Source organism: Falco biarmicus, chromosome 14, assembly GCF_023638135.1.
Source record: "Falco biarmicus isolate bFalBia1 chromosome 14, bFalBia1.pri, whole genome shotgun sequence".
Lineage (NCBI taxonomy): Eukaryota > Metazoa > Chordata > Aves > Falconiformes > Falconidae > Falco > Falco biarmicus.
The window spans coordinates 18,892,142-18,911,181 of NC_079301.1; the positions used below are offsets into that span (position 1 = coordinate 18,892,142).

General features: G+C 39.6%; 1 protein-coding gene across 4 annotated transcripts in view; it reads right to left on the reverse strand.

The window, feature by feature from the left end:
• The window catches only part of SMARCA1 (SWI/SNF related, matrix associated, actin dependent regulator of chromatin, subfamily a, member 1), a 36,061-nt gene extending 19,946 nt beyond the window's left edge, over positions 1–16,115 (reverse strand). Inside the window, exons 1-13 of one of the 4 annotated variants that reach the window (XM_056359638.1) lie at positions 15,912–16,115; positions 12,149–12,235; positions 9,448–9,614; positions 8,418–8,518; positions 8,195–8,295; positions 7,729–7,908; positions 5,404–5,559; positions 5,018–5,149; positions 4,199–4,267; positions 3,348–3,457; positions 2,419–2,645; positions 1,735–1,856; positions 1,191–1,343 (exon numbers count right to left, since the gene is read on the reverse strand). In XM_056359638.1, coding sequence (XP_056215613.1) covers positions 1,191–1,343; positions 1,735–1,856; positions 2,419–2,645; positions 3,348–3,457; positions 4,199–4,267; positions 5,018–5,149; positions 5,404–5,559; positions 7,729–7,908; positions 8,195–8,295; positions 8,418–8,518; positions 9,448–9,614; positions 12,149–12,235; positions 15,912–16,034 — 1,728 coding nt within the window. In that variant the 5' untranslated portion in view covers positions 16,035–16,115. Of the gene's footprint in view, positions 1–1,190; positions 1,344–1,734; positions 1,857–2,418; positions 2,646–3,347; positions 3,458–4,198; positions 4,268–5,017; positions 5,150–5,403; positions 5,560–7,728; positions 7,909–8,194; positions 8,296–8,417; positions 8,519–9,447; positions 9,615–12,148; positions 12,236–15,911 lie in introns of those variants that run through there. The other 3 variants (XM_056359637.1, XM_056359636.1, XM_056359639.1) reach the window with 3 other exon arrangements.
• Between the last annotated feature and the right edge of the window lie 2,925 nt (positions 16,116–19,040).

Consider the following 19,040-nt stretch of genomic DNA (forward strand, 5'->3'; position numbering starts at 1 on the left):
ATGAAGATATCAATGTCTGTCTAGACTGCAACTGGGAAGTAGAGATACACCAGTACATACATAGACACATCTGCACTGCTTTCAAAATAATTCTGTCTTTTGACGTAAGTATTGAAACTCTGGCATCCCTGGCTTGAGCATACTAATTCCATGGGCAAAGTCCATGCAGCCACAACTTCAATGCTGTAGTTGTCCCACGCTAGCTATATTAAAGCATCAACACGCAGCACACACAGTACAGGCACAATACACAGCAAATAAGGTTACATGACTAACATACTACACTTATCTGTAATAAAACTTGCCTTTATTCTCTCTGGAAAGCATGAGTAACACTCTTATTTTGTCCTCTTAAATAAAAAAAGTTTAAACAACTAGCCTTCAAACTGTTGGTACCAGGATTTTCTGACTGTCCTTTAAACACGTGTCAATAAATCTTTTTCTCTCCTGCATAATCCTAGTTTCTTCCTGAAAAATCCTACTAAAGCTCACAAATCACACATCAGTTTCCAGGAACTCAATCTACCATTGGTAGTCAGCATGCATATTGAAAGGTAAATATTCGCAGTAAATACCTGATGTGTTTAAGTACATGAAAAAACACCAACAAAAAACACCACAACCCACAGAACAAAGACCCAACCGCCCAATCATGCAAGAAGGATCATGCGATTTCTATTCCATATGAAATAAATTATAGACTTAATTTTGTGATATTCAGCACTCAAAGATTTTAATATGTTTAACCCAAGATAAGGGTTTTTTCCCATCCACACGACAGCACCAAATAAAGCAGAAACAAGGTGGGCTGCAAAATAAGTTCCCCAAACGGGAGGAACACAAACTGTATGCTTTTAATTCTTTGCTATTATTTTGGAAACAACCCTCTGTTATTCCTTTACAGTTATTCCAGAAAGGACAGAATTGACAATAATTATATGGATAAACAACATTGATACAGTATTTTGGCAGAAGCAATTTTAGTCAACTGCGAATATAATTAAAACAGATATTCACAGAGAAAAATCTACAATTTCTCCCACAACTTCGTTCATGTTCTTTTTATTCAATTCCTTAGTTTCTTGGTATTTAATACAAAAAGTAAAGACAACCAACAAAAATGCAAGTTCTGCAAACACTTATACAACGACAACTATAACAAACTAATGTGTATTAGGGAGTTAGCTCACCATGGCTTGCAGATCTACTTGAGGATTCCAATCTGAATCATAGAGAATAACCACATCGGCAGTTGCCAAATTAATTCCAAGACCTCCAGCTCTGGTACTCAGCATGAAAATGAATTTACTGCTATTAGGAGCATTAAATGTGTCTATTGCTTCCTAAGAGAAAAAAGTGTCATTAAAGTATCAGAATTTTCAACAAGCTTCCAATATGTTGGTGGCTTTTCAACAAAATTTCTTTGTAGTTTACAGAATTTTTATACCAAAACCTATTTTCCTATACAAGTAAGAAACTGTAGGTTTGCACAGGTGTGAACACTCATTCCGAGTCCACAAAAATATTAATTTTTCATTTAGTTGAGGAACAAATGAAACCTACTTCACCGTGGACTTTGGTTAAGAAAAGCATATACCCATAGCAGCCTTTCTAACGTGTGACATTTTTGCTTTACTCTATACAATTATGTAACTGCTTTTGTATACGTGTAAATAATAACTTAATCTAGTATGTAAAACAAAGACGTTTCTTGTTTATACACAACTTTCTCACCTCTCTTTCTTCATGTGGTGTCTGTCCATCAAGTCGGCAGTACTCATATCCACGCCACATGCAATAGTCTTCCAAAATATCCAGTAAGCGAGTCATCTGACTAAAAAGTAGAACTCTGGAACCTGATAGATCAGCACAGAAGGTTTTGTCGTTGGCTTTATGTTTTCACATTAATCTTATCACAGAACCTACCATAGAGCATGAGTAAGAATTCATGTGAAATATCCTGTACTATGCCTAACTTGCTCAGATAAGTCTTCTGAAGTGGCTTTTCTAGTATTAATTTATTCCTCAAGACAAGTTATTCGACAATTTATACAGAAGAAAAACAGCTGTAAAAACAGGACACTTAAAACCATAGTAAGTTAATTAGCTGATGACTGATGTGCACAGACAAACTAATCCTCTCATTAGAAATTTTCTTAAGGACAGTAGGAAGGGGGGCTCTGCTCTTCCTTTCTTTCTACTTCTCCATATTACTAGTCTTCCTCATCATTCCTGTAAGACTTCCTTCCCTCCATGTGTTCAGATCTACAGAAAAATGATTTTCAAGAAAAGCCTCGCTCAAAGCAACGAACGCATTCACTACTGGAGGAAAGACAAGAATGAATCTATGCAACATTTGAAAGGTAGTTTTACTGGTAACGGGCATTCAGATCACTACTGTTCGTCAAGGGTACTCACCTTGCTCTCTGAGCTTTGCTAGCAGTTTATCCAGAACTAACATTTTACCACTGTTAGTGATGAGATGCGTGTCAGTGGTGTAGGGAGGGCCTGGCTCAGCACCATCAAATAAGTACGGATGGTTACAGCATTTCCGAAGCTGCATCAGAATATTCAGCAGACGCATCTTATCCATTTTCCCAGCTGAATTCAGGATATCGATATCTTTCATCAGGATCCTTGTATACCTGAAGTTTTACAGGCAATTTTGAACAACTCTGGTTTTATTTTATACTTAACGTGAATGAAAACCTGCAACATCCTTATTACTTATTTCTGGATGTAGGAGTTTGCTTTGTTTACATAATAATAAACTATATTACTCCGAAATTTGGCAAAAATGTCTGACTGTTAATAAGGATTTACAAATCTATTCCAGAACATGGAAGACAATTTGCCCGTGAGTAACAATGATCTATCATTTACTGAGTTATCTTACACTGCCATTTTAAGACTACAAAGTGGATTAAAGATATCATTTATTTTACTGAATCTGCTACACTGGCCTGGCTCCCTTTCTCACATCTCTTCTGGGCATGTGGCTCCTGAAGGTTTTATTCTAAATTTCGGCTCAGACTTTTACTGATGCATACATACTTGGATCAAAGGAGGAAACTTCGCAGACATTTGTTCTTTCAGATAGAATTAAGGAAGGAAAAGAAGTTTCTGCTTTCTTCCTCTCAACCCTTTCCATGACCCTGGCTGAGCTCTAACTTGCGTATCTTTAAAAAAGCCCCAAAGACAGCTATAAATAGGCTAACAGGTTTCTCCATCTGACTGTCTTAACATGCAACTACCGAGGCCTGGGGTGGGGGCTTAAGAAAAATCAGTGTGAAGAGCTGAGGTGTTCTTTATCAGAAAAGAATCTTACTTTGATGTAAAGAACTCACCATTCCCTCTGCATTTTGCTGAGCCCAAGATAAATTTTTACTTCCTTCTTTGGAGGCAAACTCTTTTCTACTTCAGCTTTTATGCGACGTAATAAAAATGGCTTCAAAACCTAAACAAATGTAAGTTTTTCCACAGATAAATTTATAGAATTGATTCCCTCAAATCCAAAATTAACTGATTAAATTATCAATTATTTATTCAGAACTAATCAATATCTACTGCTGTCACGGTGACTCGTCAGGACAAATTAAGTTGTCCACTAACAGGCTAAGTTCACACATAAATACTACATAAATATTTCCATATTCATCCCAGTTGTCATCCTAAGCAAAGGGCAAACCCATAAGCTTATAAATCTATTTATTGTCTTTTAACATAAAGTCCATTTCATTTCCACTAGTAGCATGTACAAAACACACCACCATTTCATAGATTAAGCAATGTATGCTGTGCTTCCTTCTGATTTGTTTTGTTAAGTGTATGATGAAAAATGGCTTCTATCTCATGAACACTAAAGCAAAGGTAAAGGCACAACTTCATTCAGATTAGCATGACCAGTCTATCAGTATACCATTCACGGTAATAGATTGTTTCAAAAAGATTTCCCAACTCTTCATTTTCACATTTTAGGTAAATATTTTGTCCACTTCCAACAGTAGTGTTATAAAAAGCATTATCTGTAACAGTAAGTTCCAATATATAATTCATGAAAATTCTGCTAAGCCTTTCTGTAACTAAATACCTTCACATTCATCTTCTCAGCTATGAGATGAACGGGGAAATAATCTGTTTTCCCTTTTTACACTGTGTATGCTAACGATGATACGTGATTACAGATTTAATTACTTACAGCATGAAGTCTTTCTACAAGTTTCTGATCACCAAGACAATTTTTAGTGTCGAACCATGAGTCAAAATCCTGTGGTGAGAAACAGCACAATTGGTACAAACAGTTTATCATCTGTAGTTTTAACAGACACATATTGACTCTGTTTCACTCCAGCTGAGAGTGGCATAAATCTCGAGACAAATTACTCTTACAAGTGAAAGAAAAATCTTCCTGCAATTCTGTGCCAGCTTCCCACCACATTATAAGATTCAAGTCACTAATTGCACAGACAAAATACTATTACTCTGCTTAATTCACAATGTTTTTTCATGCTCATCACTGCAGTGTCCAAGTTCTTCCCCTTAGTGTTTGTGTAATGATAGGGCAAGAAGGTAAAAAAAGAAACCCAAATCCTTAAGTAATTGACAGGCACAACAGAACAAAAACAACAGAAGAAAGCAACACAAGTACAAGGAAACATTAACAGTGCAAGAGGAGAAAGATGACTCAAATTCTAAATGAAAAAAGGTTTACACCTATTTAGAAGTCTCATTCAGCACTGCTTTCCAAATTTTGTTCCTCTTTGCATAATTCTCGAACCATTTAAAGTATTACATTTGCTATTACTGGCCTGAGGCTTTATCTGCACTAAAAGAATGCACAGTTTTAGCTAAGTAGAGCAAAAAAAGTAGTCTACAGTTAGGTAAGCCAAAGAGCTTCTACTGAATCCAGGTCTTCCACATCATACATTTATTAGGCTCATCATTCTTCTCTTCTGCAGATAGAAGCCTGGAAATCAAAGTAAGAAGAACAAAACTGTACCTCCAAACCTCAACTTACATCCGCAGAATTGAAGACATCTGGTAAAAGAAAATTGAGTAATGCCCACAGTTCATGGAGGTTATTCTGTAAAGGAGTTCCCGTAAGCAGCAATCGATTTGTTGTCTTGAACTCACGTACAATCTCTGACAGCTAGAAATACAACAAAGAGTTATCATCATCATGTACATTTAAACATAATGAATTTTCATCTGTTTCTGAAACTTCAAACAATGTTAGCTAAATTTCAAGACAGTGAGCTACTTATGAAATTTGTATTTACCACCCAAAAGCTTATGGCTTATATTTAATAAAAACACCACACCTAACACTTAAAATCTGCTAAAAATCAGATGGAATCTTTTGTGTCAAACTACCTTCAAAGTATCAAGTAATTTTGAGTTTACCTTAGACTTCTCATTCTTTATTCTGTGGGCTTCATCAATTACCAGGTACCTCCAGTTAAATTTTTTGAAGACTGATTTCTCTTTGATTACCATTTCATATGAAGTAACACAAACATCCCATTCACCAGGCATCATAACATCACGGATAAAAGCAGCCTAAAGCAGAACAACTGAGTTAATAAACATTTGTTAAGTATGAAAAATTTACATGGAATTCAGTGAAACCTATTTCCACCAACATTAGTGATGCACTAAGCTTGCACACACAAAAGATGACTCAAACATCTTTTCCATAACTGAAAGTTACTGTAACAAAAGCCTTCATTCCTTTTTTCTTTAGGCACAGGCAGATTATCAGCTGCAGTTAAGCAAAACACAAATTTTCTCCTGTTCAAACTTAACTACTTATTCTTCAGCATAGATTTTCTGTAATTTAGATACAGTACATACTACCAATAGGGCAAAAAACTCTCCAAACTAATACCAAGACACAATCCACAAAAAAGTGTTTCAAAACAACTCACATAGTCCACTCCCATCTTCTCTCTTTCCTGAAGGTCTTGCTCCTCTGTCCCATCTCTATTTTGTAAGTGATATATATCTACATTTATAAAACCTTTCACATGAAAGCATATCACCACATGGAAAAGCTGCACATGCAGATCTCCAAGAACTGACTTAGTAGGGTACACAGATCACCCCAACACTAGAACTGATAGAAGAGCTACCTAATAAAGGAGCCTTCTGTACAATACTGATTCACAAATGCAATTGTAAGCTCAGAGGCGCTTTAGCCACCACAGAACGGAGAGATTAATTAGAAAATGAGGAAATGAAGTTATGATAATACAAACCTAAGACTCTGACAGCCAAGAAAGTACAAAGTGAAGGTGCATGCTTCCTTTCATCACAATCTTAATTTCATTTCATTGAGCTAGCGATAAACACATTGGGGTATAAATACTATCAGACTTTAAATGAAAACAATCTGCAAAGAGCTGTACGGTAGAATCCAACACTACAGCACTGGAAGGAACTGTCAACTCGCTGGCAGAAGCAGCAGTTTGTCTCAGAATCACAGAGCCATTTCAGCTGGAAAAGACCCTCAAGATCAAGTCCAACCATTAACATAACACTGCCAAGTCCACCACTAAACCATGTCCCTATGCACCGTGTCTACACATCTTTCAAATACCTCCAAGGACAGTGACTCAACCACTTTCCTGGGCAGCCTGTTCCAATGCTCAACAATCCTTCCAGTGAAGGATTTTTTCCTAGTATCCAATCTAAACCTCCCCTGGCACAACTTGAGGCCATTTTCTCTTATCCTATATCACCTGTGAAAACACTCCCAGTTATCCCAGCCACTCCTCCTTATGACTTGTGCTCCAGACCCATCACCAGCTCCATTGCCCATCCCAACACACTCCAGCATCGCCACATCCCTCTTGTGGCGAGGGGCTCAAAACAGAACACAGGATTCAAGGTGCAGCCTCATTGGTGCTGAGGACAGGAGGACAATCGCTGCCCTGGTCCTGCTGGCCACACTATTTCAGATACCAGCCAGACTGCTGTTGGTCCCCTTGGCCACCTGGGCACAGGGCTGGCTCCTGCCCAGCCGGCCCAGCCAGCCCCCCCAGCCCCTTTCCCGCTGGGCACCTTCCCAGCCCCCTGCCCCAGCCTGCAGCGCTGCCTGGGGCTGTTGTGCCCCACGGGCCGGAGCCCGGTTGAACCTCACACAACTGGCCTTGGCAACCCATTGATCCAGCCTGTCCAAATCCCTCTGTAGAGCCCTCCCTTCCCTGAAGCAACAACAGGCAGCCATGCAATCCATACAAGAAACCACAGAATTCACAGAAATGTCCAGCCCACTGATCCCTTTCAAGTTAGGAAAACACCCTGTACCTATTTTAAGGCCTTCACTACAAAAGATTAAAAGCTCTACAACAGAATCCTAGTTAGAAGGCAAGGCACGGACATGAGACACAAAGAGTAGAAGTCACCTAAAAAAGCTGAAGAAAGAGATAACAAACAGAGCAATAAAGGAAAAGGAATAAACACTGTCACAATGCAAATACAGAAGAGAAAAAAAAAATCAAAGAGGAAGACAACAGAAAAAAGGTCAGACAGATGTACTTTGATCACCTACTGATTTGCATTCTGTCCTCAGTTATAACCATAATATTTTGCATTTTTCAATGCCAATATAGTTAAAGATTACCAAAAAATACTATAATTAAGGAAGCAGGTTAGGGTGAATTCCACATACCCAAATGCTAGTTTTTGGCAAATAACATGTACATCTTTGAAATGTAGAGCACTTACTCTCGCATCTTTATCTCCAATAAGGCAAACAGCACGTAACGATGGAACCCAGCGTTTGAATTCATTCATCCAATTGTGCAAAGTTGATTTTGGAACCAGGACCATGTGCGGTCCGGGAATGTTTCGGTAATGCTTCAGATAGCCTAATAACGCTATTGTTTGCAGAGTCTTACCAAGACCCTGCATTGACAGAGAGGGGAGGGAAAGAAACCTGCTGAAATGAAGTACCATACAGAAATAGTTTCAATTTTCCTACTGTATCATTCTATCACTTAAGTTGTTTAAAGCAGACTACACTACAAATGTTTGCAATACAATTTCTTCCCTTGCATTACAATCCCAGTTGCAAAAAATCTAACTGTTGTAGAATGATGCACATTACTGCATCCACATTAAATATTATAGGCACTTTAATGTTGATTTTACTCAATAATTGCCACAAAAATTCCAAAAGATTACAGCTTACCATTTCATCTGCCAGAATGCCATTAACACCATTTTCATACAATGAGATCATCCAGTTCAAACCTCTAACCTGATAATCTCTTAGTGTTCCTCCTTTCACATCTGTAAATGTAAGATTCCTCTAAGTAGAAAAATACTAATTCTAAGTAGAAAAATTTTAATTGCAATCTGCTCAGATTTTCATTTTATCAAAGCAATCTGAAAACTGTCAACACAATACTTACATGAAGGAGATTCCTCAAATCGAATACACACATTAGATGTTTTTCGACTCTCTGACAACAGCTCTTCATCTTCTTCTTGTTCTGTGCGCCTGTGACGATAACTAAAGAAAAAAAAAAAGTCATGTTTATATGGAGTCATTTCAAAACACTGACTATAAAATCAAAAGAGACAAATTATAAAGAAACAATCATTGATCTACAATGTATGTGTTCTAGCACCCTGATCAAAATGATATCCTGTTAACAAGTTATACCTTACGGTTCATTCCAGCTTTAATTAGAAAGACTGATATGAAGCCCTCTCCTCCAGAGCCGTAACTATACTCTAACAAGTATCATGAATTCTCTAAGGTACTTTAATGAGCAACACAGAAATACAACACACACATCAGTGGTAGCCTTAGAATCAATTACTTGGAAACTATACCACTGAGAAAAATCACTTCTCAATTTTAAAAATAATTTAATTTTATAAATTAAATAGAAAACATTATTTTGTAAATGTTCCAAAAACTAGTTTCTTGCTATTACAAGATCAGAAACAACATGAATACTACACCTGCATTACTAATATAGAGAGATTGGTAGACAGAAACAACTGGTGCCAAGTATCCAGCACCCACACTACATGCACGTTGCCCTGTTGTAACTTTGTCCACACTACATGCACGTTGCCCTGTTGTAACTTTGCCTAGCACCACTCTGGTCCCACTGACATGGCCACTAGCAGCTGGGGCACATCAGGTGTATTTGTGGAGTGCATCTTTAGTTCAGCATCATGCAACAGGAATTCAATTCATGTGCTCCAAAATCACTCCACCATACGGACAAGAGCATGGTAAGTGGCAAGAATAGGGGAATTTACTTTAAAAGCACATTAGTGATCCCAGGTCAGTTGATGGATCAGCATAATACACCATTAATAGGAAAAATTCTGGACTTAAAGTACAATCTCTATCCTACTAACTAAACAGGTATGTTAAAATGCATAATTTGTTTGAAAGTACAAAAAGTTGGAAATAAAACATACTCCCCAGCTGAAATCAAACTCTGTTTTTCATCTTTCTTCATCCGTGGCCGTCCCAGCTTGACTTTCAATGGAGATGTTGGTGATTTTTGTGCTGCAGGCTGAATGAAGTGTGCAAAAAGTTCTGTCTGCTTCAGAAGGAATTCAAACCTTTTTGCTCTATCTGCTTTCTAGTTTCCGAAGTGGGGAAAAGAATAAAAAACAAAACAAACAAAAAACCCAGTAACTTTTCTTCATAATAAATGTATTTTTATTAAGAAAAACTATTCAGAAACTCTTTGAGAACTTATATGAGGAAAGATTGACAAGACCATCTGCCTACTGTTAGCCAACTCAGGGGGATACAAGCATCATGAAATAGCTCGAGCTGCTTTGGCTTACAGCTAAGCATGAATTGCTTCACAGAACCCAGCTGTAAAGTGTGGTAGTTCAAATGATCCTTCATGAATACCACAACAATCCTGGAAGACGGGTCAGGACTTGATAACCTCATCCCAGCAACTCATCCCTGTTCAAAACTCAAAGATTAGTAAAACAGCCCAAAAACAGTTTACTTTTATAGATTGCTTAAGTCTGTGTTGCACACCAGCAACTGTGAAGGGATGGTCTGAAGGACTGCCTACAAAAGCCAGCAGCAAAACTTCCATCAGCTTCAAGCCTATCAGGATTTGATCCAAGACAACCATGTGGTAGCTTTGCTTTTAAAAGTATGACTAAAATAATGGATGCACCAGCCCAACACTGCTTTCACTGAAGTTTGTGAACTTTGCTGTCAGATTTCAAATTTCAATCATTTCAGTTTTGCCATATCAATGGGGCATACGCACTTCACTATATAAACACAGCAAAACACGCCCTCTATATTTAAAAGACAACATGCTACATATTTTTAAGAAAAATATGATAAAATTCAAGTGTTATCTGACAGAATGCAATTGTTATCAGTTTCTGTGCTATTTCTAAGCATCATGTAACACTATACCACTTCAAGCAATTTTCAAGTGATCTCATTTATATGTCTTGATATAAACTACAAAAGTGAAATTATAGTTCTGTACCATAACCTTTCTAAGAAGCGTACAAACAACAGAAAGCTTTTCTGCAGGTAACTTCTATGCAAGTAGAAGCGCTCTAACAGCAATAACACAAACCAAAGAAAAGGGCAATAAAAATGAACCTGACATGCAATGCATGATGTTGCCACATGAGGGCAACGCATTTCTTTTAATAGCGCAGCACTTACCAGCAAATAAACATCTTTACAAAGATCTCCTGGAAAAAAAATCACTATTATTTTTCCCTTGCATTCATTACTGGACCTTTGGTGTAAATAACTTGAAAACCAAATAAACTATATATAACAAGGAAATTTTAGGAAGAAAAAATAATTCTAAAAGGGGGAGTAAAAACATGGATGTTTATGCCCATACAGGATAAGAACAAATCCATTCAGAGGATTTATATTCGACTAATCATTCATGACAGTTTTGGCAAGCTAACCATAACTATTAAGGTTCTATATTGAATCCTACAATATACTTTCTTTGCCTGCAAGGTTACTGGCTGGGTGTAAGCACCATGCCTTGATAAATAGTAAAGGTCTAGCTCACAACTGCACAATTGATGATGAAAGGTAGATTTTTTGAGACCTATTCCCTTTGCCTCTTAGTACAACTGACCTAACTTTCTAATACAGGAAAGACATAAATTCACCATGTATTACTGTGAAATCAAGTTTAGTTCTTTACTCATTGTCAACAGATTTACTTGTGTGTCTGCTGAAAATTAAGTATTCATACCAGTAGGTTATCAATTTTTCTATGTTCAACAGTGAAAAGTCTTCCCTGTCTTCTACAGTGTCCAATCCTTCCAGAATTTACTGTAATTATTAGGCATCCACGGAACATTAAAGCTTTTAAGAAAAACACAGTAAGGTAGAGATACCAGCTTCAACCAAGAACTTACTACACATATCATTCAAGAATAAGTCTTGTAATGCCCTCCCGGTTTCTGCCTCTCTGTAATATAGAAGTTACCCTGTTATCTCCCCTCCAGCACTACAAGCTCCCTTCGTTTGTGTCATGGACAGATCCTCTTTTGCACTGTTATGGCACATATATTATGGGACATACCAACATTTAAAGCCTTTATGTTTTTATATGATGAGAAATTGGCAGCTTTGGTATTTCTCTCATTTAAGTAGCAGCTTACAGATGCCTTTAACATCACTCAACAGGTCAAACAAAACTAGCAGATTCAAAACCAAAAGGGGAAAGTTCTAAACGTAAAATGCAATTTAATAGAAACTCCTTACCACAGGAGTGTGGATAACTAAACCTGCATGAGCGGAAAAAAGCAAGCAGACAAACCCATGGGGAGGAAAAAAAAATATCCACTGACAACTACTGAGCATAAAAACCACAGCCTCCAACGCCAGAAGTCATGCAGACAAAGATACTTAGAAGAGTGGGACAGTATTTAACAGAACTATCACTATCTCCTTCCTCCGTTCTCATACTCTTCACTAAATATCCTCTGTTGCCCACTGTGAGGAACCACATTGAACTGGGCACTTAAATTAATCTTGATTTGGTTTTCTTTTCTGACACATCCAGTCTGCAATAACTCCTTGTAACTGTGTTGATCTAGTTCAATCAAACAAATGTCAAAAACCTGCAGTATGTTTTGTCATGAAAACACTTACCATCTTCTCTTCATATTCTGGGTCAACTTCCTTTTCAGGTCTAGCTGCCTTTGGAGGAAGTTTGAGTTGAAACGGGGGATCATTTTTCTGGAATGCAAATTTTAAACACTTTGTAATTATCAGCTTTTTTTTTTTTTAGCAAAAAAAGATCAATATGAACAAACCTATACACTATAAGATAAGCATGCTATTTTAAAAAAATAATTATTTCAAAATTAAGTGACTGCATTAATCACATTATTTCACTTAAAGCAGAACCTGATATCCATGATGAAACCAAAGCAGAGATATGAAGAAATAAAACAAAAGTTGAAGATCTGTCTCATCCTCATGCTTATCTCTACAAATCTGATCCAAGTTGAAAGCATCAAAGGAACATACTGAAAGAGGATGAAGTTTAATCTTTCACAGAGATCTAGCTTTAAATGCATAATTACATTTAGTATCTTGAAAAGGTATTTAAAAAATTAAATGTGATTTCTAAACGTTTAATTCCTAACCCTAAGTTTCTAGCACTTGCGTCTTGAGTTTTGTTTGTTTTCACTTCCAGATTAACAGTCATGAGTTCCTTTGGAAATACGGGCTTATTTAGCCATATACCTTGGAACAGACAACAAATGACCAAATCAATCCATGCTGCAATCACTGCATGGTATGTGCTTAGTTTAACAAAGAACTATCTTATTTACTATAAACAAAAGAAATTTAAGAAACTGCTGACTTTTGTAGTTTATGAGACTCATTTCTGCCTTCAATTGGGAAGTTCAAAGCAGGTTTCCACAACTTCAACTGCCACATTGCTATGTTTAAAAAAAAAAAATAACCTCGCAAAAACCATGATATTGGCAAAATATCTTTTTTAAAAAGAGAATCATGGGAGAAATGTTTAGTGGATTTTTTTTCACCCTAATTCAGTCTTTGAAATATAACTTTTTATATACCTCCTGCAAATAAAAAAATATTAAATATTTGAGATGCATTCAATTATAAAAATGTTTTTGAAAAGCACCGAATAATCCAAAAGGAACTACCAAACTGTACGTCTGTATAAAATGTAACAAAGCAGTCTTACACCAAACTGTATGTCTCTATAAAATGTAACAAAGCAGTCTTAATCTGACAAGCACTTTAAGTATCAGCATACTACAAATACATTAAAATTAAGTAATAGTTATCCTAAACTATGCAAGGTCAAGTAGCAAAACTAGACCAAAATGGGACTAAATATGTAGAAGTCTGTCAAGCAACATTACACCTAAATTTCAAAAACATTACTGATAAACATATATGCCAACTTACTCTTCTAACTTTAAGCATGATCATGCAAAGGGCAGCAGAATTTTCTGAAGTCAGAGATTATCTTTTCAAGTTTTGGCCCAAAGGCATCATTCTCTGCAGAGGCGAACACTACTAAGTGTATAATGAAGTTGTTTGACAATTTAATGATTTAATAAACGCATGAGTTCCACTTGAAAAGACCAAATGATTATGTTGCAAATTAGAACATTAGAAATGTTCTATTCACTTACAGCTTTCTCAGTCACATAGGTAATCAGTTCATCTCAGAAAGCAACATTAGGAGACGACTGTTACACCAGTACGCCAAAGAGCAGGTTGTATATATGTGTATATATTCACACCTCCATTATATTACCATATAACATACCCTCCAGTAAGAGGCTGACAGTGCCAATATCAGGGTTATTCTTTGTACTAAAGTGACAGAATACTCCTTAAAGGAAAACAAAAAATTGACAGGGGGCCATTTCAGATGTCTTCCTCACTTCTAGAAATGTATTACATAGATACATGTTACTGGAAAAAAGTTGTCCATCTACCCCTGCTAAGTTTCTTCTGGACAAAGCAGAAGAACTAAATATTACAAGAATCCCTTTCAACTGCAAGCTTTCCAAGTAAGGCGCATAAGCAGTATTATCTTTCTAAGCCCCAAGGCAGATGGTTCTAATGCCAGAGTCCTGTTGTTACTCAGATTTCCCCAGAAAACTTATGGTGGCATACAGATCAAATTTGTTCAGGATCAGCAGAAGCCTCGGTGCAAACAATTAATTAAACAGCTAAAAAAGTACTTTCATTTTTAAGTCAGGGAGCTAGCTGGTAACAGTCTGCCTCTACCCTAGAAAAGGTTTCCATTAAACCCTAGATAAGAGAGTCCCCTGAAAACTGGTGTCATTTAAACACCTTACAAGAAATATGATCATGCAGCAGAAGACGCCAAGCATTCCAAGGATCCAAAATACTTCCCCTTGAAATCTCTACTAATTAGCCTAAACAGAACTACTAGCTTCAGGCTGAGAGGTATTTCTATCTAGTAAGTGCAATACTTAGTCCTAAATTGGGTACACCACATGAACATCTAAATAAATGACTGGGAATAAGAACTACTGCTGCTTTAGTTGACTTCCTACTCTTGTAACCTCTGCTACTGAGAACTTTTAACAGATGTATTAATAATAATTAGAAGGACACCCTTCGTGTTTAACTCACGTGCACAAAGTGAAAATAGATTCCAAATAGGCAGTAAGACACTATTTTGGTACTACAAGAAAGACTATTTATAGTGAAGTAAGACAGTAGAGAGGAACAGAGCACAGTAAGTTTTATTATATGCCATTATTGGGCAGATTGTATAACTACCTGTATAGCTATGTAACAGGCCCGTGGGCCAATGTAAAGTGAAATTCCACAGTCTGAATAAAAACCTCAAATAGCAACATTTTTTTTTCCCTTTAAGAAACACAGCAATGAGCATGGCACAGCAGCACAATGTCAGTAACACACAAAACCAGTCTCTGCTTTCAAATGATTTCTCCAGGCAGGCTTTCTCTATAAATATTTAGCACCAACTTTTCCTCAATTGACACACATAAAAAGTTGTATCCAAAAACATTTTCTCCTGAACAGCTCAGAATTACACCGTACTGCATCTCACAGCTGTTTGCATACCTAAGTAATGTAAAGAATCAAGCGTTCTTTTCAGGCAAAACTGGACTTTCATGAATTGGAATCAAAATTGATTGCACTAATATCGATGTTTCTAAAGTTTTTCTCGAATATCATAAATATACAACACATCGACATCATTCTTACTAAGTTTTTGTAAGATTCATTCCTCAGACTAAATCTTGTTCAGTTTCCAAGGATACCCGAATACGTCACTTTCTACATTCCTTGTGTCTGTAGTCTTTTTTCCAAAAAACCTGAAGGGAGGAGGCTGGCAGCCATAGGTGCGCTCCTGAGGGGCTCGCTCTGCACCGCGGCAGCACAGGAGGGCAGCGGGAAGGCTGCAGCCCCGCAGCGGGAGGGCCGGCGGCGAGCGGTGCAGCCCCACCGCACCGGGCCCCTGCGCAGCGCCCGTCCCCGCCCCGGGTGCAGGGAAGGGAACACCGGGGCGGCGGACACTGGCGCTGCGGGCCACCACGGGCGGGCGGGGGGCACAGCCGGCTGCGGGAGCTGAAGGGCCTGCCCCGGCCCGCGCGGCGAGGGGCGGCGCACCCCTGGGCCGCCCGGGTGGCGGCAGCTGCCGCGGCGGTGCTGAAGGACGCACCAGGGGGCCGGCCTGTACGGCGGGGCCGGGGGGGAAGTCTGCAGGGCCGCCGCGCAGCCCAGGCCGCGGCTCTGGCCCGGCGGGGCCCTCACGGCCCACGACCAAGGGACCAGTGCTGCCAGCGGCCTCGGGCCCGGGCGGCGCGGCCTGAGGGGTAGTAGGGCTAGGCGCGCTCGTCCCCAGAGGACCCCCTCTCACCCTGCCCTGCCCGTCCCGCCCCCGGAGCGGTACCTCCTCAGCACCAGGCTCCTGCGCGGAGGCGGCCGCGGCGGAGGTGGAGGGCAGCTCGCCATCCGCACGGGGGGCACCGCCAGTGTCCATTTTGTGCGCGGCGGGTGCCTGAGCCGCCGGGGGGGCAGGGGCGGCCCCACCGCCCCAAACACGGCGCGGCCCCGCCCCGCGCCGATCTCGCGATACTTCCGCGGGGAGGGCCGCGGCCGCGCGTTTCCCGCCGAGCGGTGGCGGGGCGCGGGCTGAAGCGGGGCAGCGCTGGGCCGGCTTAGGCCGGGCAGTGGAGCGATGTCTCCCGGGTCGAGCCGGTGGGGCCTCTGAGGAGCTTCCCGGGACCAATTCCGGACCCAAGTCCGCTTGGGTGACACCCCAGCTCACGGTGAAGGCGGCAGGCAGGGCTGCCACATCCCTAAGCCCAAGGGCGCTGTGGCGAAGCGCTGCCTCAGGGCCTCACACGCACTCGCCGTTCAGGACAACGTGGGCTTGGAGCGGCATGAACTGGTGCAGCCGTGGCTGAGGCCCTTGCCGTGTTGTACCTGCCACCTTTACGATCTCCAGAGGGCTGCCAGCCTGTACCTCCAGTGCAAGGAGTAGCTGTGCTCTCCTTCCCACCTCTTCCCAGCGAGGAGTCCCTGCGGCCCCGGCACAGCCATGTAGAGAGCATGGACTCCAGACCTGTTGTGTATAACCATGGGTGCTGACAAAAGGATAAGGTGCTTCAGGAGCGAAACAGTAAAACAGAATGGTATGGGGCAGAAAACTTACTAGCAGTTAATTTTTCTTCATTCGTTCCAAACCCTGTTGCACATAGCAAGTGTGTTTTCCTAAATGCCCCAGGCTGCATTAGAGAAAATCATCCCTTAACGTCTGCAGGGCTAAGAGGTACCAGTGGAGCTCCCAAAGCAAGAGTAGCTTACGGGAAAAGTTAATCTTTTTCTTAAGCCATTTCGAATTCAGCAGCGTTTGTGTGTTCCATGCTGAAAATTGTGCTAATGAAGCCACTCAACTCAGTTACTGCCAACACACACATTTCCTACTGTCCGCGCAAGACGTTCAGATTCCCAGCTGCTGAGCTGTAACTTTGCTTATGCTGCTAAAGGATTCCAAAACAACCCTTGAGATGGCAGACTGAAAAAACTGAGAGCTCCTGATCAGCCATTTTACCTAGTCATTACTTACAAAGGCAATATTGTGAGCATTTTGCCTAGAGAAATAGATGAAACCCTAGCTCAGTAGGCAGAGTGAGCAATAAAAGCTTTTTCATTCCGGTAAAATTCTCAGTAGCTGTTACCAAGATCTTTTTGCATAACTCAACAACTAAGCTGAGCAAATGGGTTATTGCAGGTCACATTGCATTTAGAAAGACCTCTGAGACCTTTTCCATCTATACATTAACTGCGAAAAGGTACTGTTTTGTGAAGGGTAAATGTATGCTGAACTGTTTCCATGACTGCCTGATTACTCTGAAACTCAGTATCTCAGTTATGGTCTAACATAAAAGATTTAAGCTCTAAACTCCCCCTTTTAATGTTGTGAAACAGCTGCAGAAAAGTAACATTGCTTTTCCAATGCACCTCGTTGCCTTCTGCGTCTGTTTGCATAGGTTGCAGCAAAGCAAGGCCCACAGCATCTGCAGTAGCCCTTCCACATGATTTATTTTTAAAAGCTTTGGGAAGTACATTTTTCATAGCACAATTGCGAAGAGTGACAAGACTGGTTTTGAAAGAGTACTCCAAATAGCTTTTCCAAGCAGGGCTATCTAGAAAATGAAGATTACTGTCAGCTATGCAGAGTCTCTAAGGTGGGAAAATTCCAGTCTATGACGTGTTTGTTCCTAACCTTTACGGAAAATAGCTCACTAACCATTTTTAACATCTGACTTTCCTACTCCAGTTTCAAATGCTTGTAGCTTCTGTTTATGCAAAACACTCAAGTGTTTGTCACAGCTTGCTTTTTACTTGAAATTCACAGGAACGTTACATGCTGTACAAAACAATCAAGCTGCTGCTTTCATGAAAGATCCCCTTTGGATATTTTTTGCTCGTATGCTTAACATTTGCATTTGACACTTTGCATAGACGTTCTTAGTTGCTTCTCTTGTATAGAGAGACTACATTGTGTACTCCTGTGGATCCACAGGCCATTGCCTGAAAAAATCACTCAGTCATAACAAACAGAATTATCATCTGTTAAGCTAATTATATATAAAAAAATAGTAGTGAAATGGTTTTTTTGTACTTGTTTTATATACTGTTTTTATACTCATATCTTTTCTAATATATTTGCAAAATTCCAGAGATTTTCTCCAGTTGTTTGGGTTTTTTTTAATGTGCTTGGGAGGCAGGGGGCTAGTTGTCATGTTAAAGTTGTAGGTTTAGGTATTAGCTCTTGGTTTTCCAAGGTTTATTACTCCTTATTTTACAGTCTGCCAGAAACAATCACCAGGGCTGAATGTATAGTCTCCTACACACTAAGGTTTCATAGCAATTAAGAAGGCCTCAGAAAGATGGCACTTGACATATTGTATGATGAGAATTCTGCTTTCTTGTCAAGACACAAAAGGAGAAAGTGCATATACTTAGGCTCACTGTTACCCACTTTTATGTTTCAGACATTGCTGAAATATGTGAAGAGTTGATAAGATACAGATCCAGGGGCATTTTCATATACTATCCAGGTAAGACCGTAAGATTTTTGAAATTTTGGACTGTAGCTACTCAGCCTTTACCAAACAGGAGACTGATTGTAGCAGTCTTAATTTCTCTAGCACAGATATATTGGGTTTGGGTGGCTTTTTAAAATATTCTTAGTATTGTATGGAACATGCTCCTTCTGTGTGAGTTTGCATGGATGAGTTGTATAGGTACCTACCTACGGTTGTGGGTGGAGAAATGTTAACAAATGTTACCAGTGTTACTAAAAGCAGGTTGAAGAAAGAAAGAGTACATGATGAGAGATAGCATATGAAAATCCCTCAAGGACTGATAAGCTTTAGAGACCAGTAGACCTGTTGAATTCACAAAAATATATAAAGTCAGTACACTAAGAGTCTGCCAAATCCATGTAAGGCCACTGGCACACACGAGCATCAACAGG